This window comes from Chenopodium quinoa, unplaced genomic scaffold (genome assembly GCF_001683475.1).
Source record: "Chenopodium quinoa cultivar QQ74 unplaced genomic scaffold, ASM168347v1, whole genome shotgun sequence".
NCBI classification, from domain to species: domain Eukaryota; kingdom Viridiplantae; phylum Streptophyta; class Magnoliopsida; order Caryophyllales; family Amaranthaceae; genus Chenopodium; species Chenopodium quinoa.
In genome coordinates, this window is record NW_018742616.1 from 537,674 (window position 1) to 565,665 (window position 27,992).

Genomic DNA, 27,992 nt, shown 5'->3' on the forward strand with positions numbered 1-27,992 from the left:
GAAGGCTTTTACTTCCCGTTCAAATTGAGTCTTAATATATGTTCGAACACGAAAAAATAAGTTGTAAACTTGGGACTTGGATGAGATAGGAAATGTCCATCGAAAATTCGTGTAATTGTCAAGAAATAGAACATAATATTTGTGACCAAGAAATAGAACATAATATTTACATAATAGAAAATTCGTGTAATTGTCAAGAAATAAAACATAATATTTACATAATAATTACCAAGAAATAGAACATACTATTTACATAATAGAAAATTCGTGTAATTGTCAAAAAATAGAACATAATATATACATAATATTTACATAATATTTACCAAGAAATAGAATATAATATATACATAATAGAAAGTTCGTGTAATTGTCAAAAAATAGAACAGAAAGTTCGTGTAATTGTCAAAAAATAGAACATAATATATACATAATATTTACATAATATTTGTCAAAAAATAGAACATAATATTTACATAATAGAAAATTCGTGAAATTATCAAGAAATAGAACATAATATTTACATAATATAACACCTCGTTCTTCAGCTACTTCTACGTCGCCTTAAACATGGGTTCCTTAATAGGAGAGACAATTTTGGTATACATTGAGACAATGGGAGATTGGGTGCTTGGATTTTGGATATTACTTGTTGTGGTATTGCTGCTTTGATTTTGCTGTTTAGTGGAACTATGAGATATAGGCATTTTAAGCCTAGTGGTAACCCAATCTCTAGGTTCTTTCAAGTGATTGTGGCATCATTTAGGAAAATGAGCCTTGAAGTTCCTCAACATGGTGAAGGGCTTTATGAGATTCAAGGAAAGGATAGTGATATGATTGGAGCTCGAAAATTACTCCACTCGAATGGGTTCAAGTAAGTAATCATCTCGCTTCATAATCATCCACTCTTTTTGTAAGTAAATAAAAATTCACACTGTAACTTAGATTGTACTAAAATAATAAGTCACTTTCTAAATTGAATAAATAATATTCCGATACTACCCCTAATATAAACGAAAGTATATTCTACTAAACTTAGCTTCCTCTGTTCCTTATTCAGTGTAATTTCTCTCCTTGCAGGTTTCTCGATAGAGCAGCAATCATCACACCGGTAGACACGTCCTTCATACCAGAGAAGACATCCCCTACGAACCCTTGGCGGCTATGCACAGTCACTCAAGTCGAGGAAGTAAAATGCATCTTAAGATTACTACCCATATGGCTATGTACCATACTATCTTCAGTTGTTTTCATCCAAATGTTGTCTCTCTTCATTGAGCAAGGAGCCACCATGAACACCGCGATAGGAGCCTTCCACTTCCCCCCCAGCAAGTATGACTGCTTTTGACATAATCAGTACATCGACCTTCATCATCTTTTATGACAAACTCATAGTCCCTCTTTATGTTAAGCTCACAAAGAGGAAGCCAAAGCCCCCAAGCGAGCTACAAAGGATCGGTGTTGGACTATCGATTGCAGTTGTTGCAATAATAGTAGCAGGGTTATTGGAACAACAAAGGAGGAAATACGTTACTTTGAGTGGGGAGGATATTAGTCCTTTGAGTATCTTTTGGAAAACTCCACAGTATGTTCTAGTAGGAATTGCTGAAGCCTTTGTCTATGTGGCTCAATGGGAGTTTTTCTCCTCGCAAACACCCGATGGTATAAAGAGTATTGGACTAGGATTATCGATGTCTTCTTCAGCGATGGGAAGCTACTTATGCAGCTTGATGTTGTCTGTAGTAATGCGTATTACCACGAGGAATGGAAAGCCAGGTTGGGTGCCTCCCAACTTGAATGACGGGCACTTAGACAGGTTCTTCTTCCTCTCAGCTGCTTTAACTGCAGGAAATCTAGGGTTCTATGTATTTTGTGCAAGAAGGTACAAGTCTATCTCCTTAGAGAAGCGAGAAGGTGGTAAAGAAACGGAAACCATTGTACCGTAAGGTGAAAAGTGGAAAGAGTTGTAAGCTAAAAGTACTATCATAAATTATAAATCAAAATATGCTAAAAGTACTAGACTCTGCGTAAAAGGATCCATACAAACAAATTATGAGCAACCAGAAGTATCCCATTTTCCAATAAGGTCGATTATCATGTTACCTACTGTTCGAACATGAGAAGAAGTACTTAGATAACAAATTAATATTATCATAAATTAACTAAATTGGCAAGCAACCGTTAGAACTGTTGTTGATTGCATCACACACAGAAGAAGAATCACCTTCCACCATACTTGTGTCATATCCAGCACCTAGCCGTCTAGCCACCAAGAGCCCAAAACGTACCACCTCTGCCATAATACACCCTACCTCCCACACACCCTCAACTTGTCTTACCGCAGCCCAAACCAGCTCCTCCAGTGGTTTCTCGCCACTTCCCCCAGGCCCCAACCCCATAGAGAAAGGAGCTAGTGAAAAGTCTAGATTAGGTGATACGACTTTAGCCTGTCAAAATTTGGCGTCGTTGCTCGGGAAACGGTTTTATTTTTTTATTTCTAATTAGTATTAGAGTCTAGATTTTTTTTTTTTTAATTTTTTTATGAGTTGAAAATCTCCAAATTTTGACAGGCTAAAGTCGTATCACCTAATCAAAAGTAATTCCTAAGTCCTCTAACTAAAGTAGATAGGGAAGTAGGGTCGAATCCACTGAGAAACAATGTTCTTTTAATCCTAATTAATTATTATAATCTAAATTATCGAGTAACCAATTTATATTGTGAGAATTATACTAATAATTAAACTAAGCAAATTAAATAAGGGATAATCAATAATAAAGGTCTAGGGTATAGGTTCACCAGTAAATAATAATCCAGGGTAAAAATAACAATCAATCATTAATGCATAAATTAACCAGATTATAAAGGGTTGTCGCTACGTATTATAGTCACATAATTAATCTACCGGTATTAAATCGCATCTCTCGAATCTTGACCTAACCATTTATAGATTAACATGCCTATTGAAACTAAGCCTAAACATCAATTCTCATCTCTCAAATCTCGAATCAATATTGCAAAACTTATACAATTAAACCAGGCCTAATCTAATTGCATAGCATTAAATCAATTAATAGGAAATCAATCAATCATTAATAATCAACAATAATAAATTACCCTTTATAATATTCATGGATCCCCAAGAACCCTAGAAATAAACTACTCACACATAATAAAAATTAAACTAATCAAAACAATTAAATTAAGCATGATTAAAAGCATAAAACAAGAAGAAACAATAAATTAAATAAAATAATAAACTATCAAAACAATAAGTGACGAAAAGCATAAATATAAAACTAGCTAAAATAATAGTACGAAGTAATCCAAACTCGCTAAAAACAAAAGTGACGAAACGTAACTAACAACAGCAAAATCAATGTCTAACAAAAAACAAGTTTTTACGGAAAATAATAAACTAAGACTAAATTCAATAATGAGAATAATTAATCTCCACTAAACTAATGAAAAGCTGCGGGAAAACTTAAAACTACCTGCTAAACTAATAAAAAAACTAAAGTAATAAAAGCACTAAAAATAATGAAAAAGCTGCCCCCTACAAAACCGTGAATTGGGTTTATATAAGCAACAAAACCCAATTCCACTCAAACTCTCCCAAAAGCTGCTCCTAATCAAATACAGAGTACTATATTGGGCCCAAATCAGCGCAACCCAAATAGCTAAAGTGACAGCGTTGAAATCCGCCCAGACCGGGCCCAGTCAGCTGAAGCTACGAGCTGGGCTTCAATTCTGATTTAATTATTGGGCTCTTCTCCTTTGGGCCGTAATTCCTTCTTCTCCATATTCAAGTATTGGACTACCAACAAAACTAGTATTCCAAACGAACCAAACCCTTAATCACCGAACCAAATTTAATTAGCTCAATCTTGGGCTTCATATATATGATCATAAAATACGATCCGACTCCAATATCATTGTAGTGGCTCAATAAGCTCGGGAATTATCATAATTTTGCAAATTTCTACAAAATAATACCAACTCTACAAAAACACTAGAACAACGTATATTAGTAATAAAAATAGCTCCGTAGAGCTCAAATAAGCACAAATATGACCGTGGGACGGGGAATAAAGATATATATAAAATAGACTTATCAAACTCCCCCAAGCTAAACCTTTGCTTGTCCATAAGCAAAGCAATGAACAAATAAACCAAAACTTCACCCCAAAAATAATATAAATCAAGCACAATCGATTCAAGGCAAATCCAACAAATATGCATCAAAGTCAACCAGTCAAATCCATCCAACTACTCATCTTCCCTAACAATTGTCAAATAGAGCAAACCACAAGTGTATGTGAAATTCAAGACTAGTGCTCACACACTCTTCGCTCTTTTATGTGGCGAGTAAAAGATGTACTCGATCGCTCTCCATCCAACCCCTTTATTGTGAACAATGCCCTCCCAAACTCACGACACTCGTGTGTTTAAGAAAACAAGCACTCAACCTAGCAGTCGACTCGAAATATATCAAATCATTCTTTGCATTGGAAAACAACTAATTTCACATCCATACAACTTTATGCACAAAGGTCATAAGGTCTTCAAGGCTTGTAATGTAAGGTTAGGGTAAAAGGTAGGATAAATTTGGGAAAATGTGAGAGTAAAGCCATGCTTAAGGGAGCCAAAATCCTAATAAATAAAACCAAGAACAAAATTAAATAATGACCAATCATCTCCAACACAACTTAACTCTACCAAAAATTCACCAAACAACCAATTATATCTAAAAATTCCCAACACTTACAATCTCACTCGTATATATATAACATCATAAAAATTGAGTGATAACAAACTTTGAACTCTTTTTTTTTTCTTCTTCTCAAGCAACCTTCAATAGAACATTTGAACATCAAATAAATTTTTTTTCTTTTCTATCTCACTTGGAATTTTTTCACTTTAGAACATGTTTTTCAATATTTATTCCAATTCACAAGAATAAGAACAACTAAACAACTTCTCAAATCCACCCAAAATTGTGCAAATGAAAATGCACACTACAAACTCCCTTACCTCACTCACTAATAGCTCCCCCAAGCCAAGCTTGGGACTAGTAACCAGTGGGGCAAATTAGGCTTGTAATGAGGTTAATAAACAATAAAAGGGCACAAGCAACAACATGGGTAGCAATAAGGAAACAAATGTATCTAATATCTCTTAAGGTCACCTAAAAGAACAAATGCCTTCGCCCTCCTCATTGTGCATAATAGTGAGTTATACAAACATTACTCAAAGTTATAAACCAATACTCAACTTCATTGACATGCCAGGAACTAAAACATATTCCTAACCAAATCAACTAGTTAAGCACCAAATCCACAAATAGTTGGACAAAATTGACTCATGTTAGGACATCCAAGCAATCAAACATCAAATCATGGCTAACCTATCCACAATACTTAACATCATATACAAAGAATCAAAACAATTTTCATGTATGGGGCATAGGGAAGCATGATTTATCATTTATTGGATCGTATTTTTGTATTTTTTAATTTTTTTTCAAAGCAATTAAATCTAACCTAGAAAGCAATAAACTAAACTATACACAACAAAAACAAAAAGAGAGAGAAAAGAAAGATACCTCAATCCAAAAATCTCCCCCAAGCCAAAATCAGACAATGTCCTCATTGTCTTAAAGGGAAGCTAGTAGTCAAGGTGACTACTACTCATCATCATCACCACATCAATGCCACCAAAGCCTCGAGGATTGCAATGCATCTCTTTGGAACAAATTTGGGCAAGAATGAAACAAAGTGTTAGTGGGAAAAGATAAAAATTGAGTCATGTGCACTATTCTGATCATAACTTTTGATTTATAATTGATAATTGAGTGATTCTAATTGGGTTGGAAAGTAGACTTGAAGAGCTTTCCACTGATAGGTCACACGCAAAAATACGATAAGAAACGCAAAAGTTACGGCCTTTCAAAGTTGAGAAGTTTTGCTGATCCGTACGCGCGCCCGATCGGGCCGAGCTCTGCCCGGTCGAACCCGATTGCAGTCCAGCGTGAATGAACTCTTCTCTAGCTCAAAATATGCACAAAAACAAACTCCCACAAGTATAAGTTACACTCTCCTTACCTCTCTAAGAACCAAAAAAAAAAAAACAAAAACACGCAAAAATTAGAAAAGACTAAAATAAAAAACAATAAAATACGGGTTGCCTCCCGCAAAACGCTAGTTTATCAAGGTCCCGCTCGACCGTACTTCATCCCTCCTCAATCGGAAGAATTCAACGCCTTGAGTAACTTATCAAACGCTCCTGCAAACATTTCATTAAGCACTAGATAGAGCTTAATTGCAAGCACAGTTATCTTTACATAGAAAAAATTAGGAGCACATAAAGAGAACTCAAGGTAAAAGGAAAAATCGAAAGAAAGAGATGAAAATACACCACAACCTTCTACTTCCTCCGCTAAAAATTTAGAACTAATAGAACGAACATGGAGGTAGTTTTCGTCTTTATCATCCAATAATGACTTAATTATTGTACCCTTATGAATAAACTTATCATCAACAAAGGAATTTTCAACCACCGTTTCTACAACCAATGATTTTTCAATCACCGATTCTATAACCGATGGTTCTTCATCCTCAATCACATTCGTATTATTATAGTGTCTATAGACTTTTTCATCAAGAGCCTTCCAATAACCCTCATTTGCAACCAATCGTCTCCGAATATGATCATATGTATATGGAAAGACTCTAAAATCATCCGGAGCACGCACGAAAAACTCACTATAAGGGCATTCAGGATTTTCATGACAAAGACGATATTGACAACAACAGTAGTCAGGTGCTGCATAAAACGAATATAATTCTTGCAGTGGCGTAAGCATGGATATTTTCAACTCATAAAAAAAAATTAAAAAAAATAATCTAGACTCTAATACTAATTAGAAATAAAAAATAAAACCGTTTCCTCAATAACGGCGCCAAATTCTAGATGAGCATCCACATTACTTTAAAACGAGGAGCATAGCCACGCCGTTAACGATAGATTTTAGTTAGTTTTATGTTATTCTTTTCATCTGATCGTCTCATTTTGATACATGATACTATAGGTTAGTAAGATAAAATACTAGTATATGCCATTGGATTTGTTTTGAATATCAATCAATTGAATTGCTTGGAAAATTACAATAACATCCTCAACTTGTAACGATATAAAATTAACAAAATATAAAATTATTGATTTGAGCTTGATCCACAAATGGAATAATCTGAACATGACCCGACCTGATTTTGACTCGACCAAAACATACTTGACCCGAGAATGGTCTGACCCAAACATACCCGACCCGACCCGAGATATATACGAAACTCGAAATGACCCGACCCGAATGTTACCTGACCCGAAATGAGCCAACCCATACCCGACCCGAACGACCCATTTGCCAGGTCTAATATAGGGGGACTAACTTGTCCACTTTCAAATATATCGATCACGGTAATTAAAACACAAAAGTCTACAATATATTTTTTTTTCCAGTCAATTAATATTCAATTAAGTAGGATTAAACTTATTAAAGTTTGTAAAAAAAAAAAGTGATATTTGATATCAAATTTGATCAATCTTTCTAGTGGGATTACTTATTGTAGTTAGTAAAAAAAAAAAAGGGTAATAGTCCGTATTTGATATCAAAATTGACCAATTTTCCAAACAAGAAAAGCATATCAATGAAATGCTTATGTAGTTATTCAATTGGATTGAAAGGCATAGTTAAATTAGATTTTCTAAAAATTTGATAAGTTGATCATGAGACAAGACTAACATGAGGTATTGATGGTGTAGGGGTAAAAGTCACCCATATAATTTATACCTACTTTAATGTGGCCTACTTGTACAGAAGTATGACACTAAAAAGAACATAAATGAGTTAAAACCATACATTATAATTACCATGGTTTATAAGATTTATTAGATAATATAAATTTAATTGAAAAGGGTTCATCAGCATGGTTATGAGTTTATGACCCACATCAAACTAGCATGTAGGAAATTTGGCAAATTTCATGATTTCTTGATTAATTATATGTCATTTTGTATTAAGTGGTCCATATTATTATCATAATTATATATGATCTTACATTATTACTGTTCATTTAATTATATTGATCCAATAAAGTCCCCTCAAAAAAATATTGGACCAATAAATAAAGTAGTATTCAATTGAAGAATGATCTACATGCATTCGAAATATTTGTTGATTGCAAATAAACTAATTGTCAATGACATCCTTTGTGGTCATATACATCATTCGGATCTATGCACACAACACTCATACACTTTATAATGCATAGGGCTCATTAAGGGATGAGTAGGACCAAGATTATATATAATGGTAGGCTACATCATTCTCTTATCTCTTCAAACTAAAACCCTGGAGCACAAAGCTCTCATGCTAGCATTCAAACGACATGTACGCGTGACATGGTGTGTGTTGTTTTGTGCTCTTGATATATGAAATATTTTTTCTGATAACAGAAGTGGTATACTTTGAGAAAAGTGAAATATGCAATCTTTTAATTTCTATAAGTGGTTTGTATATCACCTACTAGTATATGAATTTGAGAGAGTATGACATAATAATGTGATATAAACTATCGGAGTAATACCAATTTTTCTTTTTAGAAAGGTAAATTTTCATTGAAGAAAAAGTCATACAACACCACAATCAACATTTTCCTAAACAAAATCAGATCTAAAAACTAACAAACTTATACTCTAAAATATTTAAATATATATAGTAGATGATATTATATTTATGAATCAATAGGAATGATGAATGAACTTTAATGTAATGCATTTTTCTAGTGTATATGGAGATTGTTGTCTTGAAATTGTCATATTTGAGATCGGTCATGGACAACATGCATGCATCCATCATAAAAATTAGACAATTTTTACATAACATTTATACATCGATTCAAACTTTTTGTTAACTTGACTCAAAAACACTATAAAAAGAATAAGAGACTAAAAAAACTCAAACTAGCTTACTACAACACTCTTGATGTAGCATATTAAAGCTAAGCTAACAACAAAAACTAGAATAAATAATGAATAGCTCAACAATAGTCAACAAATGTCCAAAGAAAATTAAAATATCTTCAACCTAAAATCCTAACAATTGAGAGCCCGAGAGTACAATATAAAAAGAATGAGGAGAAGAGACAATAAAACAACATTGATATCAACTAACATAAGTACGGTTAAACGAGTCTAACAAAGTGAGACATAGGAAGGTTTTAAAGAGATTAATAAAGGTTAGAATAATAAAGATTAAAGTTGGTGCCTAATGAATTGCACTTGAAAATAACTAAAATCCAGACTATCCAGTTGTGTACAAGTATTAGGAGATTTGTTTCCTTAATTGGTGATGTTTTTCCTAAAAGAGATTCGCAATAGATATAGTTTTTTTTTTTTTTTTTTTTTTTTTTTTTTTTTTTTTTTTTTTAAATCCATTGTTATGTTCATAATTTGATTTAAAGAGTAATTCATTATCAGCCAAAAAAAAAGAGTAATGTAAATAGGGATGTCAATGGGGCGGGGCGGGGCGGATGTTGGCTTTCCCATCCCCACCTAAAATTTTCATCCCCATCCCCGCGGCGGGTCTAAAATTCATCCCCATTCCCGCCCCGACGGGTACAATTCCAAAACCATCCCCACCCCAACCCCCACTTGGATATCCACCCCCACCTAAGACCCGCCTAATTCCTGCCTTCCAAATACACAATCCTTCATAATTAATAAAGATTGCAAAAAGAAAAAAAAATTATTGTTAATATTACACATTTTTTTGGTTTATAATATAAGTGTATTACAAAGTATTATATTTACTATTTTATTTTACATAAATTTTTTTTATAAAATAGTATAAAAGTATATAATTTTGTTTTTAAAAATATATGGATGTGGGGATGGTGCGGGTATGAAGTGGGGTAGGTGGGGATGGGGCGGGTACAAAGCGGGGCGGGTGGGGCGGGGCGGGGCGGGGATGGGGCGGGTACAACCTAAAATCCACCCCCGCCCCATCACCCATGACGGGTATGATTTTTATCCCCATCCCCGCCCCACCACCAGCCAAACCAAGATCCATCCCCGCCCCGTTGGGGCGGGGATAGGGCGGGTCTCCTATTTGACCCGCCCCACTGACATCCCTAAATGTAAAGAGACTATGAGAGTGAGTAATAGCTCAAGTGGTTAGAGATTCTGTGAAAGATAGTTCTTTGAGAGTACTCAAACAAGTGAAATTCGTCTGAAATTCTTCACGTAAGTCGAATTTTTTTACACTGTTATCTTAATAATATGATATGAGGTGGTGTTATTTTTTCAGTTTTTGACAATAGAATACTCTTATTTGCAAATAGTCATTCCACCCTTGTTCATAATTTAGTACATAATGACAAATTTAATCTAACCAATTGTACGCTTGTACCGGTTAATTTAATAATCTGCAATCTGTTTTCCAAATGAACAAATAAAAATATTGTGAGATTATGTTGTGGACGATGTACATACACTTTTGACTAATAAAGAACGAAGGGAGTATTATGTTGTTTTATATACAAGTATATTTGGTGTAGTTGGTAGGTAATTTACCTTAAGCTCATATACAATCCTACTAACGACATTGTTAATCTCACTTATCAGACCATATTTTGTCACTTATCTTGTGGTAACCATATAATCTCACTTAGTATGACATTGTTAATAAGAATCAGATCAGATTTTCTTTCACATTATATAATATCAACAATAATTAATGAAAATAAAAACTGTTACATTATTTAATTTGTTATAACATCATTTAACATGCATGTATCATTATATATAAATATATATTTTTTTTCAAAGTATTTATTTGAATATTTATCTACCTTTCCCCTCAAATTCCATATAAAATGACTAAAATACCCTTATACAAAAATGTCAGAGCCTTAATTATTTTGGTTATAAAAACAAGAGTTCCTCTGCATGGGCCAACAAATCACTTGCTGGTTTTCCTCTTCTCTCCTCATTCTTATTCTGGCATGCAGCAATCCATTTCTTTTTCACTGCCATCTGTTTCACTCTACCTCTTCACCATTTTTTCCAACCTCTACCTTTTTTTTTTCCTCTTTATCTCACAAATTAATTCCCAGAAATATAAATTAAATTAGAAGAACAAAAACAAACAAACAAAAAAAAAAAAAAAAAAAAAACAGAGAATTTGAAAGATGGAGACAAAATTGCATTCCAGTGAATCTTCTTTAGTTTGTAATGGATCCCAGGTAATATTTATTATTTTTAATTAAAAACAGCCTCTTCTTATTCCCTAATTTTATTCTATAGAACTCCATTTCTTTTTTTTTTTCTTTACATGTATAAATTCTGAAGTATTGTACTCCGTATAATTTATAATTTTGTAAAACTTTTTCTCTTTTTTCTTCTTCTTGGTTGTAAGAGCACTATCAATGGTGAGCTAAAAATTTGCTCTGGGCATTTTAGGTGGGCATAAAATTTGCTCATGCATTACAATGGTGAGCAAATGAGAAAAAGCCACAAATTGCTCATGAACATTTCTGAAAATGCCCAAGACTTGAGCATTTTTGAAGATGAATAGTGCTCTGGTGGGCCCCACAATTTGCAATGGTTATATTTTTTGAAATGCAAATTCTGAAATAAATATTTATTAAAAAAAATTAAAATTACCAACGGTCATGAAATTTAATTCTCTATAAATAGACATGCATTTTAGTATATTTTGGTATAATTTCAGAAATAACATAAATCCTCCATATTCTTCATTTTAACGATAAAAACGACACAAATAAAAAAAAATAAGTTACACAAATTTAGACTAGTTTTTATTTATTTGGAGTAATATTGTTAAAATATAAATGAAATTAATAAATAAAAAAGTGTTGTGTAGGAGAGAGAAAGTAATGGTAGGGTATTGAAAAAGTAAGAGAGAGAGAGTAGTGGGCAAGCATTTTTTTTACTCACTATTGGGAGAGAAATTGTGAAAATTTTTTGCCCATGGGCAAAACAGATTTGTTGAGAGAGAAAGTGGGTAGAGAGATAGTGAGTGGACATTTTTTTGCTCACCATTGAGAGTGATCTAAGTTTTGAATGCTCCCTTAACATACGTCACATTGGCGTTACTCTCCCCATTTTAGGAAATATATCACTTATCTGTCAAAAAAAAAGGAAATACGTAGTATATCAATTAAATACATGGTTTTTTTTTTCCTATTTTATAAATATTGTCACAAAAAATTAAATTATGTTGCCATTCAAAAGATTTTGATATTTTTCCATTCAAAAAAAAAAAAAAAAAAAAAAAGATTTTGATATTTTTTTATATACACCTGGGTGTATATAAAAAAAATTTCATAGGATTGCATACAAAGAGTAAAATAGTATTAATTTTATCAATCGTCTTTTGAGTTAATTTATAATTAAAAGTAGCAATAATTTAGTAAACATTAAATGTTTATATGCAGTTTTAATTGCTAATTATTGTTGCTTGTCTAATGCTTAGATGGGAAAACCTATCTTATAATTGCTAATTACTATAAGATCAACCTTTTTTTTTTTTGTTAATTGCTTATCAAAGATTAAACATTTGATAATCTTTTGCTTTAACATAACAATTTTCCTATAATCAAATGGAACCAATATGTTATTGAAAATGGTTGACCGGGCATTTTTCCTTGAATTTGGCGTCTACAGTACATACTCCCTACGTACGAGTGACAAGTATTGAGACTGTCTTAATCGAGTGTCAAGTATTGAGACTGTCTTAATCAATAAAAACTCCCGTCATGACAATAACAAGTGTCCGTTAGTACTTTAAACATCATGTTGATACGATCATAAGTTTTAACAACACCAACAAGACTATTGATAGTTTTAGATATCATGTTGAGGTCTAAAAGTACCGGTGAACACTTGTTATTGTCATTCATGACTAGAGTAATTATTGAAGTAGACTTTTTCTTCAATTATTTATTCGTAAATAAAGTCATTCAATATTACTAAGTGTTAATGTCTTAACAAATTTATGAGACAAGTTGTTCTCTAGCTAATTACAACTACAAAGAAAAACTTTTGAAATGACTACGTAATCGGGTCAATCCGGTTGAAATTTGGGGTATGTGCAATTAGTAATGTGTAAGATTCTGATGGTACCAACATGAACGCGAAGTCTTTATATTACAAAATTTCACTTTTTTTTTTGTTGGCAAATTTTAGAGTAGTACTTCAAAGTCAAACTATTAGAACTTCAAAAGGTCTTTTGTTTTATAAACTTTTTTTTATTTTTCTTTTATTCCTTAGTGTGGGAGGATTTGATAGCGAGTATGATTTGGTCTTGGAAAAGTATGATACAAGCCGCAAGGAGTGAAGCTTGATCATCAATTAATTAAAAAGATTGAGGAAATATATTGTACTCTCAATTATAACTAACTTGCATTTTCAAATCTACCTACCACTTAATTAATTTTCCAATAAAAGTGTACGAAAAAGGCTTATATATTTGATGATGCAATTAACTCATTATAATGTCTGGTTTTGGATGCAACTCTCTTGCTCGAAAACTCGATTACAAACTTGGATTTGGCGTTTAAAACTTAATTAACAAATGAACCGAGTTTGAACAAAGTCTTACAACTCATGTTATAAATGAGATAATTTATGAACATAGGAACATATTTCACGTATGTTTATGTACGATTAGTTTATTTTACGGTTTGACTCCACTCTATTGAATGAGTTTAATCATGAGTGAGGCAATAGTCGATGTCACTCACTTCATTTATATATAATCCAAGATAGTACGAATTTATAATTCTTCATTATTTTTGTTTGAGTAAAAATTATAATGAATTTGAGTTAACCAACCACGCTGAGTTAATAATTTGTTGATTGACTGTTATGAGCTTGATTAGCTTGTAGTACATCGTGTTATTCTATCATTAGTGGGAAAAAAAAAAATAAAAAAAAATAAAAAATGGAGCACATATAGCAGTGTACAAACATTTCTTAATGATCATAATTTGCTAGCATTAACGTTATCATATGAACTTTTTTTGTTACCTTCCAATTTATTTTGAGTGTAATAAAGAGTTATTAAGAACATTCGATTGATCACAGGGCGGTAGTAGCAGTAGTAGTAGCAGTAGTAGCGCGGAAACATGGATTTCCTACACGAAAGATGGATCACTAGATCGACATGGAAGGCCTGCAGCCAAAGGAAGAACCGGGGGGTGGAGAGCCGGGATGTTACTCTTAGGTAATACGAAGTAAATATTTTATTATGATAATTTTTGAAATCGAATTGTTGCAATTATATACACCTTGGGTTCAGATCGAGTTTTTTTTTTTTTTTTTTTTTTTTTTTTTTTTTTTTTTTTGAGAACCAGATCGAGTTTGTCCAAGTAAGGTTATGTTATTTCCTTTTATCACCCGCCATCAAAATTAATACGGTCAAAATTAATATGGTCTATTATAACTCGGGGACTAGGGAGACTCAAAGTTTGACCTCAAAAAATGAGAACAATTGTTATTTATAAAGCAGAGGTAGTAATAATATAACAACTAAATTTGTGGTCAATTGGAATTACAAATAACTGTCATTTCAATCTTTGATGAAAAAGAATGTAGGGAGAATTTTACCTAGTTCTAGTCAAAGAATAGGGAAAAACTTTATCCTCTTAAATGATGGTGCCAATTCCTAGTTAGCTAACTTGTTGGCATTCGCATACAAAATCATGAATCTTGTGAACTTAGCATGTCACCGAAAGGAAATTTCAATCCATGATATAATAAGTACAATAGATTATGATTAATTAGGTCCACCAAAAAAAATAGAGTAGTATAATTCTAGTTTGCTAATCTCTCGGTCTTTGTATATCTTAACTTTTATTATACTAGATTTATATGCATGTGATATATGCTTTAAATTTTAAACTATAAAAATTACCGGTATGAAAATAATGGCATATTATTAGAGATTTAAGGTGGACAACAAACTATTTAAGAAATTGACTTATAATACGGAGTATAATAGAGATTAAATAATTATTGATCTAAATTTTATGAATCCCAAAACTTATAATTATGTGACACCTTTTTGGTTGGTCTCATGGACCCTATGTACCTTATTTTGCTGTCAATAAATCATCATAAGTTCAACATGCGCTAAAATATGAAGTATACTATATATTGTTTAATGTTTACATAATATAAAATATTTAATTTTTGTCCAAAATTTTATTATTATGTTGTTTAGTGGCATGGGGACAATTATCACTTTGAATTCAATTAAATCATAATAGAAATTGAAGGACTCTTCCTTGTTGATGGCTAAATTTAGTACTTTTGAAAAATCATATAACCATGCGAGATTCAACCTTTTGTCACGATAAAGATAGAAGTTGAGATCGAGCAATAAAAGTTAGTCAAGAAGATAATTAAAAAGTTATTTTGGGACTTTAAAAATAGAAGTTTACTTTATACATTCATGAATGTATAACATTGGCTATGAAACATAACTTTTGTATTGAAATCTTAAGACATTATGATCACTAAGATCTCAAGATGTATTTGAAAAGGCAATCTCAAATTGTATATAAGACAAAATCCTTTAGAAAATTCTCCTTTAACGCTCCCATTTATATAAACAAAATGTTTTAACTTCTTTAATTATCTTCACACGTTTAAAGTAAATATGACCTTGAAGTAAATTAAGATATATCGACATGTGCAAATTATAACCTACCTATCAACCGTTAAATCAACATGTTGTAAGCCTATAACCATGAAATTAATGATGACATTTTAATTATGAGATGGAGATAGTAATTGCTAGGGCGACATACAACTATCTAGAATATGATGATAACGTAGTTATAATGTCTTATTTTTTTTCCGTTTTTGCTCTAAGATATGTAAGTTTTTGATGTTTTCGAAAAATAGGTAATGAAGTACTAGCCACACTAGCATTTGTGGGAGTGGAAGTGAACTTGGTGTTGTTCTCAAAATCGGTGTTGAGACAGACAAACGCCGAGGCAGCAAACACCTTCAGTATGTGGATGGGTGCGGTGTATCTCTTTTCATTGATAGGGGCTTTTCTCAGTGATTCATATTTGGGAAGATATTTCACTTGCTTAATCTTCCAAGCAGTTCTTACCATTGTGAGTATGCTGTCCTCACCCACTCTTGATCTTCATATTTTAACACGTTATGCCATGATTATTACATGTTCTTATTAAATTAAAGGGCAACTCCTAGCTAGAGAGTTGATTCAATCATCAGGTTTTGTGTTTCCTTTCATCAAAAAGAAAAGAAAAAAAAGGCACGACCTTGCCAATAATTATTTACTTCTTATGAGTATTTGATTACAAGCATTCAAATAAGCTCAAATCATATTGTCATTAGAGTTAGTATGAACAAATGAAGTTAAACAAGTGCTTCTTAATCTGTGCAGGGGTTAATTGCAAGCTCCTTGACAACCCAACATCTCCTACTAAAACCTGGTGGTTGTGGAACACTAGAGCAACAATGTGATCCTCACTCGAAATTCGAGACAGCTATATTCTTCATATCAATCTACTTAGTTGCCTTAGGTAACGGGGCAGCTGAACCTGCACTAGCTACATTCGGGGCTGATCAGTTTGATGAGGAAGATCCTGAAGAAAGCCGAGCAAAGACCTCGTTCTTCAGCTACTTCTACGTCGCCTTAAACATGGGTTCCTTAATAGGAGAGACAATTTTGGTATACATTGAGACAATGGGAGATTGGGTGCTTGGATTTTGGATATCTACTTGTTGTGGTATTGCTGCTTTGATTTTGCTGTTTAGTGGAACTATGAGATATAGGCATTTTAAGCCTAGTGGTAACCCAATCTCTAGGTTCTTTCAAGTGATTGTGGCATCATTTAGGAAAATGAGCCTTGAAGTTCCTCAACATGGTGAAGGGCTTTATGAGATTCAAGGAAAGGATAGTGATATGATTGGAGCTCGAAAATTACTCCACTCGAATGGGTTCAAGTAAGTAATCATCTCGCTTCATAATCATCCACTCTTTTTGTAAGTAAATAAAAATTCACACTGTAACTTAGATTGTACTAAAATAATAAGTCACTTTCTAAATTGAATAAATAATATTCCGATACTACCCCTAATATAAACGAAAGTATATTCTACTAAACTTAGCTTCCTCTGTTCCTTATTCAGTGTAATTTCTCTCCTTGCAGGTTTCTCGATAGAGCAGCAATCATCACACCGGTAGACACGTCCTTCATACCAGAGAAGACATCCCCTACGAACCCTTGGCGGCTATGCACAGTCACTCAAGTCGAGGAAGTAAAATGCATCTTAAGATTACTACCCATATGGCTATGTACCATACTATCTTCAGTTGTTTTCATCCAAATGTTGTCTCTCTTCATTGAGCAAGGAGCTACCATGAACACCGCGATAGGAGCCTTCCACTTCCCCCCAGCAAGTATGACTGCTTTTGACATAATCAGTACATCGACCTTCATCATCTTTTATGACAAACTCATAGTCCCTCTTTATGTTAAGCTCACAAAGAGGAAGCCAAAGCCCCCAAGCGAGCTACAAAGGATCGGTGTTGGACTATCGATTGCAGTTGTTGCAATAATAGTAGCAGGGTTATTGGAACAACAAAGGAGGAAATACGCTACTTTGAGTGGGGAGGATATTAGTCCTTTGAGTATCTTTTGGCAAACTCCACAGTATGTTCTAGTAGGAATTGCTGAAGCCTTTGTCTATGTGGCTCAATGGGAGTTTTTCTCCTCGCAAACACCCGATGGTATAAAGAGTATTGGACTAGGATTATCGATGTCTTCTTCAGCGATGGAAGCTACTTATGCAGCTTGATGTTGTCTGTAGTAATGCGTATTACCACGAGGAATGGAAAGCCAGGTTGGGTGCCTCCCAACTTGAATGACGGGCACTTAGACAGGTTCTTCTTCCTCTCAGCTGCTTTAACTGCAGTAAATCTAGGGTTCTATGTATTTTGTGCAAGAAGGTACAAGTCTATCTCCTTAGAGAAGCGAGAAGGTGGTAAAGAAACGGAAACCATTGTACCGTAAGGTAAAAAGTGGAAAGACTTGTAAGCTAAGATCATTTGTTCTAGCATTACATGTATACTTCACAGGAAACTTCAAAAAGATGATGTGGTAAACCATTGAGCTTGATTGCAGAAATAGTTCAAGTGAGGAAATTCTTGAGAGTAGCATTATACACAAGTTTTTTTTCCGAACTTTTGATCTTTCCCATTGTAACAAACTTGAGAGTAGGCGACCATGCCACATTTGACTTGAACAATAGCTAGCATCTAACTGTAAAATTTTCAAGGAATGTCATTGAACTACGTTTGTGAATTTATACTACCTTCGCAATGAGGCTATTATAAGCCTCTACAATTGCACCTAAACTGTTTTCGTCGGACCCTAAATTTTTCTTGCTCCATACTAGTTCAGTTTTAGAGAAATCGAATTGTCTTAACACTCTAATGGGTTACTCTGTACTATGCTCTGTAGAGAACCTGAATGCGGTCTTTTGCAGAGGAATTGCGCCTAAACCATAGCTGCTACGAGACTTTGTTTACTTTGTAACCACGACAATGAGCAAAAGATTGAAGATAGCTAATTAGCTATGAACCTTTTCTCACAAAATCAAAAGCTAAGCATGAATTTATTTAGATATTTGGAAATCATGCTTTCAATCTCAACGAAGTTTTGGAAGATAACAACAATTTTACAACGACAATACTACATTGAAATTAAACACGATAAACCAATTCATCTGTTGTGTAACAGAACTGTACTGGTCTAGTTTATTATATGAATGATTGAAGTTGACTATTACTTTGACATTATTGCTGATAGTTCTCTCACCAACTTGGCAGCAACCATTGCTGTCATACCATCAACAGTGTCCCTCTGAGGATTAAATTCAACCACGTCTGCAGCCACGATATCACCTTGAAGATTATGCAGAATATTGAGAACGTCACGAAAAGACAGACCTCCGGGCTCAAAGTGAGACACACCAGGTGCAAATGCCGGGTCAAGACAGTCCACATCGATTGACACGTAGACACCCTTAACTCCCTCACCCAGTTTCTGAGTCAATGCAAAAGGAGAAAAAAGTCACAAAAACGCTTGAATATCTTGATGAAGTAAAACAAGTTCACTCCACACTTCATCTTTCGCCCCAAAATTGCATGTTGGGAATTTGCACGGACATTAGGAAAGTGAAAAGGTAGATGGATAGGCATGGGAGGCAACTTTAGAGATGAAGTAGAGAGAAAAGATGCTAATATTGGAATTTATAGATTATTATGGGACATAAGGCATATTAAAGGTTTCATGGACTGAGGTAGTATGCCATCAAAGTAACACAAATAAATGACTTCGGTAATATATTGACTGACAATTGAGTACCCAAATAACATCAGGTCGTCTACAATAAGAAAATATCAAAAGCTTTGTTTAAAAAGGAAACAAGAAATTGAACACAAATCATTTAGAGAATGTACAATGTTGTTAATACTCCACCTATAACACGAAGGTTGGATTTCTTGGGCGCAAAGATTGTTAATTTAGGAAAGAGAGTTATCAAGGAAGCAAAATGAAATCTAGGAAGGGATAAAAGGATTGAAACTTAGATGTCAAACAAGTGAAGCAACTGCATAGAAAAGCATGATGTATATTTATGTGCATGAACATATATTGATACATATAAACAGTATATAATAAGTTGGCAATCATAGATTCACGAGCAGGCAGATGAGAAAGATAAGGAAATACCAAATTTTCCAAGTAATGGCGATCTTTTGAAAATGTTCTCATTTCATATTGCTCCACTCCAAATTTCTTTCCTTGCTCCCGACCTTCGCTATTTATAGATCTTATACCAACCTGAACAATTTATGACATTCTTATAGTTTCAGAGATCATTACTATGCCAAAAGGAAGTCAACAACTCTTGATTTCTGACACTTAATATCATATACCCAACAGAAAAGACACTAGGTAGTACAGTCCAGTCCATACAGGTAATGCAGGCCAATCCCAACATCCAGCCAAATGCTGATGTAAATGGTCTTCATTAAGAGATCTATTGAAATTATTCAACACAAAGCCCTGTTTTACCACCCCTCTGGTAGCTTAATATGGAGTAGCAAAGATGGTGATTAATGGCTAAAAGTCTGATTACTTAGTGGTTTCTGCAAAAACCGAGGAGTCTATAGAATATTATAATGTATCCATCTATATAATTGGTGGCCTGCAGCATGAACATACTAGATAAACCTGGTAATAGTAATCAATCTTCTCTTTTTTTTAGGATGCCTACAGGTGAGAGTGTAATTGCTTTTATAAAAGATCACAGAACACGTCACTGAAAACAAGCACAGGATGAGACTCTTTATTGTACAATTTAAAGAAAAGGAAAAACAAAAATTAACCCGAGTACCTGCAGCAGCCTCCTTGCATAGCCACCCTCCATTATACGGGCAAAAGAAGATGCATGAGAATACTTGTTCCCTTCGAATTCATGATAAATATCTGGATGGGCATCTAAATGTAGAATATCTATAGGTCCTCCAAGCTTTTCAGACACAGCTCTTACAATTGGGTAAGATATTGAATGGTCACCACCTAAAACCATCGGACGCAAAGGTTCCTGCCAATAAAATAATCAGAACAAGACAATTTCAAAAAAATTCAAGAGCTTCACCTCTGGAAATAAACGATACAAGAAGTAGAGCTATATGATGAGTGATGACATAGAAATAAGTAAAATCCTGGTCAAACAAGATCATGGTTGAAGAAATAATAAGCTGTAGATAGGATGAATGAGCATCATGTATACATGAACATGTGAGCTACCATGAAGATTAGACCTTGCCCCTTTTTTATTTATGCATTTTTTTTTGAACGTGGGTTCAATTGCCATAAGATCAAACTTGACTCTACAACTGTATATATTAGTATTAGTGGAATTAAAAAAAATTAAGTATCCCCCATGCATGAAAAAAAGGTGTGATCATGCTTGTGCAATATCTGTAGGTGAAAGCTGGAAAAGATTTTCTATATGTAGAATCAAAGCTCAAGGAAACATCAGGTTACTTGTAAGTTGGGAAGATTGTAAGAGATGACTTACTTCTTCCATAACTAGCTTGACTGACTGACTGATAATGTTCATCAGTCTATCATCATCCACTCCACAATCTCTGATCTCTTGAACAGGAAGATCGCCAACATCTGTTAGGACTCGAGGGTTATCTATTTCTTTTCCTGCATAATGTCACAGTTTTAGTGGCAAACAATTAGCTTATAAGTTAAACAAACGAAAGGTAGAAAGTCTATATCAACATCTTCTACATGTTCCCAAATTCTCATAGCATAACATATGGTACATACTTTCAGATGTAAGTTGAATTGAAATCAAACAAACCAATTACATATGAAATCAAACCTTCTGATTACAGAAAGCTATCATCAGTTACTTGATCCTGCACACATGAGGTGTTAAATGGTTTCCATGAATACTTCTTCATTTTAATTATTTTATAAGAATATAATTTTTTAAATCTTAGAAAAGGTAATATAGAACTATAAGGGGGAAACAAGGTGTCCTCGCAAAGAGACTCTGTTAAAGTTACAGATTACCATATCTTTTCAGTTACAGGGTACATGATATTTATCAACAATGGATAATCAGAGATGACTTACCTCCTTCGGTTGTAGCATTTGTGCTTCCACACCACATTGCCTCCCTAATACGTGGGGGTGCAAAAGCAGGCCCCTGGAGAAATGAAGAGTTATGCCCCAGAGGTACTCCAAGGAGTGCAGATGTTGCTTTGGCTCCTCCCAAGGCCCGCACAAGCTCGCCCTAGAAACAACAATTAAAATGAAACAAATTCACACATACTAGTGCGAGATTTAATCATCCATTCTAGCAGATAACAAGGCAGAGCAATAGGAATAAATTCAAATAAGGACAGTATAATCATTATTGTATGTGGATAGCTGAACTACCTTGAGCTTTGCCTTCTCACGAATGAGGGTGAGGGAGGCATCTATTACTCGATTTTGGCCTTCAACGATCATATCTTCAGGAATATTTGCTCCATGCAGTCTCCGCATGAAATGAATCCCCCTCCTTGCAACCTGCTGCATGACTAAGGAAGGAAAATAACACATGTAAAAAGAGAAAACTTTTAAAATTGAAGTATATATTTTTTTTTTCAAACTCAATTATCAACGCAACAAACACAATGTTAGACGGAGTAGCAGATTATAGAATAGATCAATCAAACACTTCAATGCGTAAGCAGTCACAGCTTCCAAACCATTATTTATCACCCAAAAACATGATATAAGATCACTTTATTAACTAAATTTATCCCCTTAAAATAAAAATTTCCGGAGCAAAACTAAGCATATTTCTAACTCTTGAGATGTCCATTTTGTAAAGGTGTTAATATCATCTCCCCACCCTTTCCTAAGGGCAACGAGGATTGATCTCGCATTTCAACATTTATTAACAGTAAAAATCAAAAGGTACAGAAGAATTTATTTGCCAGAACCATCCACTCATCACGCCTTTGCTATCAGAACAATCTAGCATTCTAGGGTACTAATCATTTCAACATGACCCAGAATTCGGAGGTGATCAAAGTGAGCCCGGCCCAATTTTGGGCGGGTTTTGGACAGGCTTTTCCTGCCCGACCTGATGTTTTAAAAATTTTGGATGGGCTTGGGAAAGCGATTTTATGCAATTTTAGTTGTTTTTCTTGGCCCGGCCCTAAAAGGCCGCACGGCCCGGCTAGTTTGGGCACATAATTTCCAGTCCAACATTTGGCCCGGCTTGAATAGCGGGCTGATTTTTGACCTCAGGCCTGGCACGCCCGATGATCACCTCTAAGAATTCCAACAACCATTAATTGGGATATGCAACATGCATAAATTAATGTTGAATATTAAGTGAATGCCGCAATTGATTGCTTAATTTGTACGTAGTAATTTTACAATTCAGGTATCCAAAATTAATCAGGCAGACAATTGATGCAATAAATTCCAGTTCAAATATAAGCAAAGGCACAAATTGAATTCAAAATCTAGGGTTCAATCAGACTGAATTCAAACTTCCAGTACCAAAAAGTACCAATACCCAGAAAAGTAATCATGAAAATTTCCAGAGAATTTATAACCAAAACTGAATTATAAGACATAATAATACTTTATAGCACAAAGAATTAGTTGAAACTTATAATTGAATAATTATTGTTTTCCCCTTATGAAATTGAACTTTGAGAAGATAAGATGAAGAAAAAATGATAGAGAAAAAGTAAAAGAATTGTACCTGGTAGAATGGAGGAAGAAGAAAGAGAAGTAGCTGAAAAGGAGAAAGAGGCGAGAGAGAGATTGGAATGGTTTAAATAGTTGGCGATGGCAGCAGAGGTACAGGAGTGGAGTTGCCCAATCAAACTCTGCTATTGTACTCCGTACTTCGTACTCCACGTTTTTATTCTTTTTTTTTGCACACGAGGGCTGAGGGGCTAGCCCCGAGGAAAAAACTAAAAAAAAAAAACATGTTATAAATAGAATAAATGAAAGTGAGTAATCATAAAAGAAAGGTATAATTTTGTCTAATAATGAAGAAAAGAAGTATAGCTTCCAACAGACCCGATATTAGAAGTCTACAGGTAATGTAATGAAAGTACTAGTAGATTTATTGTCCTCTATTACCCGCCCTAATACAAGAAAATGACCGTAGGGGTACAATTTGTATATCCGCTATAAAGTATAAATATTCGGTTTGACTATTCCGTTTATGTATGCTTAATTCCTTGTCATTAATGTCAAAAAGTTAGTCAAACATAAAAGAGTGAAAGAAGTAAATCCTAGAAAGCTAACAGTACACCCGTCTTCAATTGTTTGTAAGATTCACGGGTGTGTAGACTCAAACCAACTAAATTTGGAATGAGTCCAATCTAGAACAACACTCAACCGTCATTACAAACCGTTAAGCTTTCAACTCTCTAGAACATACTCAAAATTACGAAATTTTCCCACGAATATTTTATTTTCCTAAAAAATCCTTTATTTTCCATATTCAACGCAATGCAATGCCACCATTACTTCTTCCCCAGATTCTCACTCTCTCTCCACCGTCATCACCACCACCTCTTCAGCCTCCATTCCATTAGAAAATCAAACCCTAATTCCAGAATTCTACTAAAAATGTCACTCTCTTCTTCATCTTCTTCAATTTCAGAGGAAGAACTCAAACAACAGCAAAAATCCCACCATTTACAAACCTTACAATACCATCAACAAACCAAACACCATTTCACCAAATACGCAAAAGGGCCGGGTCGTTTAGATTGGGCGAATCAACCCAACCCGTTTCGAAGATACATTGATGCTCCATTAATTTCTCTCCAACATTTTCCAATTGAAGAAGATGAACAATTTTCAGGTGGGGTTCCCTTATATTCCTCTGTTTTTCTCTCTCTTCCTCCTCCAAAAACCATTTCATTTTCGTCATTTTCTCAGTTTTTTTACGATTCTTTAGCTTTATCTGCTTGGAAAACTACTGGGTTTTCAACTTGGTCTCTTAGGGTGAACCCTAGTAGTGGGAATTTGCATCCTACTGAGGCTTATATTATTGCTCCTGCAATTGGGGGTTTGTCGAATTCTGGGTTTGTGGCTCATTATGCACCTAAAGAGCATGGATTAGAGATTAGGGCTGAAATTCCAGCTGGGTTTTTTGATAGATGTTTTCCTGATGATTGTTTTTTTGTTGGGTTTTCGTCGATTTTTTGGCGGGAAGCTTGGAAGTATGGAGAAAGGGCGTTTAGGTATTGTAATCATGATGTTGGGCATGCTATTGCTGCTGTTGCTATTGCAGCTGCTGAGCTTGGTTGGGATGTTAAGTTGCTTGATGGGTTAGGGTTTGATGACTTGGAGAAGCTGTTTGGGTTTGAATCTTTCCCTAAATTGCCTATACCTAGTCGCCCCGTTAAGGGTAAGTTCCCCGGGATTGAGTTTGAGCACCCAGATTGTGTATTGACGGTGTTTCCCCGTGGGGGAGAAGGGGAGTTTGATGTGAATTTCTAGGATTTGAGCTCAAAGATATCAGAATTTTCGAAGTTGGATTGGAAAGGAGAGCCTAATGTACTGAGTAAAGAGCATGTAGTTTGGGATGTTATCTATAAGACTTCGGAAGCAGTGAAGAAGCCACTATTGGTAGGGGAGAGATTGATAATTGATCCTTTTCAATGCAGTGGTGTATGTAGTGATAGCTCTTATAAGGAATTAACAGTTAGGGAAGTGGTTAGGAAGAGGAGGAGTGCAGTCGATATGGATGGAACAACTGTTATTCATAGAGATACTTTTTATCAGATTCTATTGCATTGTCTCCCCTCCGGATCAAGGAGCGGAGAGAAGCAAGGCAAACCTTTTGCGTTGCCATTTAGAGCCCTTTCTCGGGATAGTGAAGTACATGCTGCTTTATTTGTTCATAGGGTGTCAGGTTTGCCTAAAGGTTTGTATTTCTTGGTGAGGAATGAAAATCATTTCGATGATCTAAGGAAGGCTATGAGGCCAGAGTTTACTTGGAGGAAACCTGAGGGTTGTCCTGTCGATCTTCCTCTTTATGAACTCGCACCTGGTGACTGTAAGGAGCTTTCGAAAAGACTTTCCTGCCATCAGGTACCGTTACAAAATTAGCAACTTGATTTTTTTCTATTCATGTTTAAAATTGTTTTAGTTAGTAATCGGATAAATTTTGATTTGTGCAGGAAAGTACTTTTTTTCTTTCTTCCTGCACATGTCATCATTATATTGCTTCCTGTGTTGATTATCAAGGTACTACTATGAATGAATGAAATGAAATTAGCAAAAGCTACTAAAACCATTAGGGTCTGTTGTTGTGCTGAGTTGAACCTTGCTATAAAGGAATGAGGCAGAATCAGAGGATTTAAATAAATAAATAAATAAAGAGGGGGAAAGAGAAAGAAGTGTAAAGGCAATCAATTTACGGAACTCTGTGACTTATATTATTTGTGTAGTGATTAGATGTCTTTCAAACTCAATTGTTGAATCTGCATCTGGATTTGGACACAGGACATTGCTGGTGATGGATGTTTTAGCCTTGGCATGATATCGCATTTTGAGCCTACATTGCAGGCAAAGGGTGCATGGATGTATCCTCGACTTTTCTGGGAGACTGGTGTTCTAGGACAGGTGCTTTACTTAGAGGCTCATGCGGTGGGCATTTCTGCCACTGGAATTGGCTGTTTTTTTGATGACCCTGGTAATGATATAAACTTTCCCCTTCATGCTCTCCTATCTCTTTGTATTGTTCTTCTAAAATTCTGTCTTTACTTGATACAGCTTGACTAAAATTTAGAGAATTGTTACATCTTTGAGGTAGAAATTGGATCTCCTTGTTGCTTGAGTTGTTCGAGAGGATCGCTAAACATCATCACTCTGTGTCATTGGACCCTGTAGGCCCATAGAAAAGGATTAAAAAGTGTACATTCTTCATCTTTGTTTATAAATAAGCTAAGCATTTTTACTCTTATCAGTATAAAAAGATTTTAAATCTGGTCAGGACTTAGGAGACCTTTAGTTTTATCCAGCAGAAATTAGGTTTACAGCTCTTTTCTATGCTGTGTCAAGATCCCAATCATCTTTCTTATTGATGTCTTGTATTACTAACTGTCATTATATGATGTCTCAACCGTTAGATACTAATATGTATCCCAAAAAATTATTGGAAGCTAATTTACTATTCGGGTAATGATATATATATATATATATATCCCTTGGGGCTTAATAAGCATTTAATATCTTTCATAAATTGACCTTTCATAAATTGGTATTAATTTAGGATTGTACGACAAATTCATGAGTCATCCGTGTAATTGATGTTTTGTTTTATTTATTATTTTCACTTCTAGCTCCTTATATATAGCCCTTAGAGCTTTATACTTCGTATAACATTTTCCTTGTTAATCAAAGAGGTTTAATGGCTTACTCATTGTATGTTCTTGGCTCCAACTCATACCTTACCTTGAAATCTCAGCTTGAACCATTGAAGTATTAACAATTATGAAGCAAGTTACAATCTTTTGTGACATACGGTAGACTTACCTCCCTATTGTATTTAGGTAAAAGTTATCGTAAAACAGTTAGCAATATAGCAATCAAGAGGGTTGGGAGAATGTGAATTGTGAAACAAAAAATGTCATGGAGGCAGTTGGTGCTAAAAGAAAATTACACCTTTTAATTGTTCTCCGTAGTATGAAGGTTTTTTTTTTCTTCTTCTTTTACAAATTGCAACTTTTCAAGAATAGTTAACAAGTACCGTAATTTGTTGCAGTGCATGAGGTGCTTGGCCTGAAAGGATCAGATTATCAAAGTCTTTACCACTTCACAGTTGGAGGTCCAGTCATTGACAAGCGAATAATGAGCCTACCTGCATATCCAGGGCCTGAGATTGATGCATAGTGTATGCTTTCTGGCTGCTTCATCTAGCTCTAGGAAAACAATGATAGGTTGTATGCTCCTATGAGGGCTATGACATTTGTACATACCCGCTGTAACAGAGTTTGACGTATATGTAATAGTAATACCTCCAAGAATTCCATTGTCAAATAGTGCATGGAGTCTTTGGCCGGAGGTAATCAGACTATTGCAGCTGAGAAGTTATTAATTATCTAAGCTGCATATCCAAGGCCTTAGATTGATGCATAGTCAAACCTGTATGGCTGCTTTATTAAATCGTAGAAAATGAAAAAAACGAAGGATATACATTCCTTTGACTGTTGTAGTTTGGCATGTACTATGCCCCCAGCGCAGGGGAGGTCTTATTCGAGACACCTCTGATTGATTGCATTATTTCTTTTCTGCACCATAAACATCGAATT

At 34.5% G+C, this 27,992-nt stretch overlaps 1 protein-coding gene and 3 pseudogenes across 1 annotated transcript; 3 read left to right on the forward strand and 1 right to left on the reverse strand.

Moving 5' to 3' along the window:
• The first annotated feature begins 537 nt into the window (after positions 1–537).
• LOC110721450 lies at positions 538–18,465 on the forward strand (annotated as a pseudogene).
• On the forward strand, positions 10,692–18,145 carry LOC110721448 (annotated as a pseudogene).
• A 239-nt stretch (positions 18,466–18,704) lies between the features above and the next one.
• On the reverse strand, positions 18,705–23,560 carry LOC110721449 (arginase 1, mitochondrial-like). Its single transcript, XM_021900597.1, has 7 exons — positions 23,417–23,560; positions 22,090–22,232; positions 21,784–21,943; positions 21,212–21,345; positions 20,522–20,731; positions 19,855–19,965; positions 18,705–19,167 (listed from the first exon to the last, which is right to left on the reverse strand). The coding sequence occupies exons 2-7, from the start codon at positions 22,228–22,230 to the stop codon at positions 18,907–18,909; spliced, it is 1,017 nt and encodes a 338-aa protein (XP_021756289.1). The 5' UTR covers positions 22,231–22,232; positions 23,417–23,560; the 3' UTR covers positions 18,705–18,906.
• A 146-nt stretch (positions 23,561–23,706) lies between these two features.
• Positions 23,707–27,987, forward strand: LOC110721447 (annotated as a pseudogene).
• The last annotated feature ends 5 nt before the right edge of the window (positions 27,988–27,992 follow it).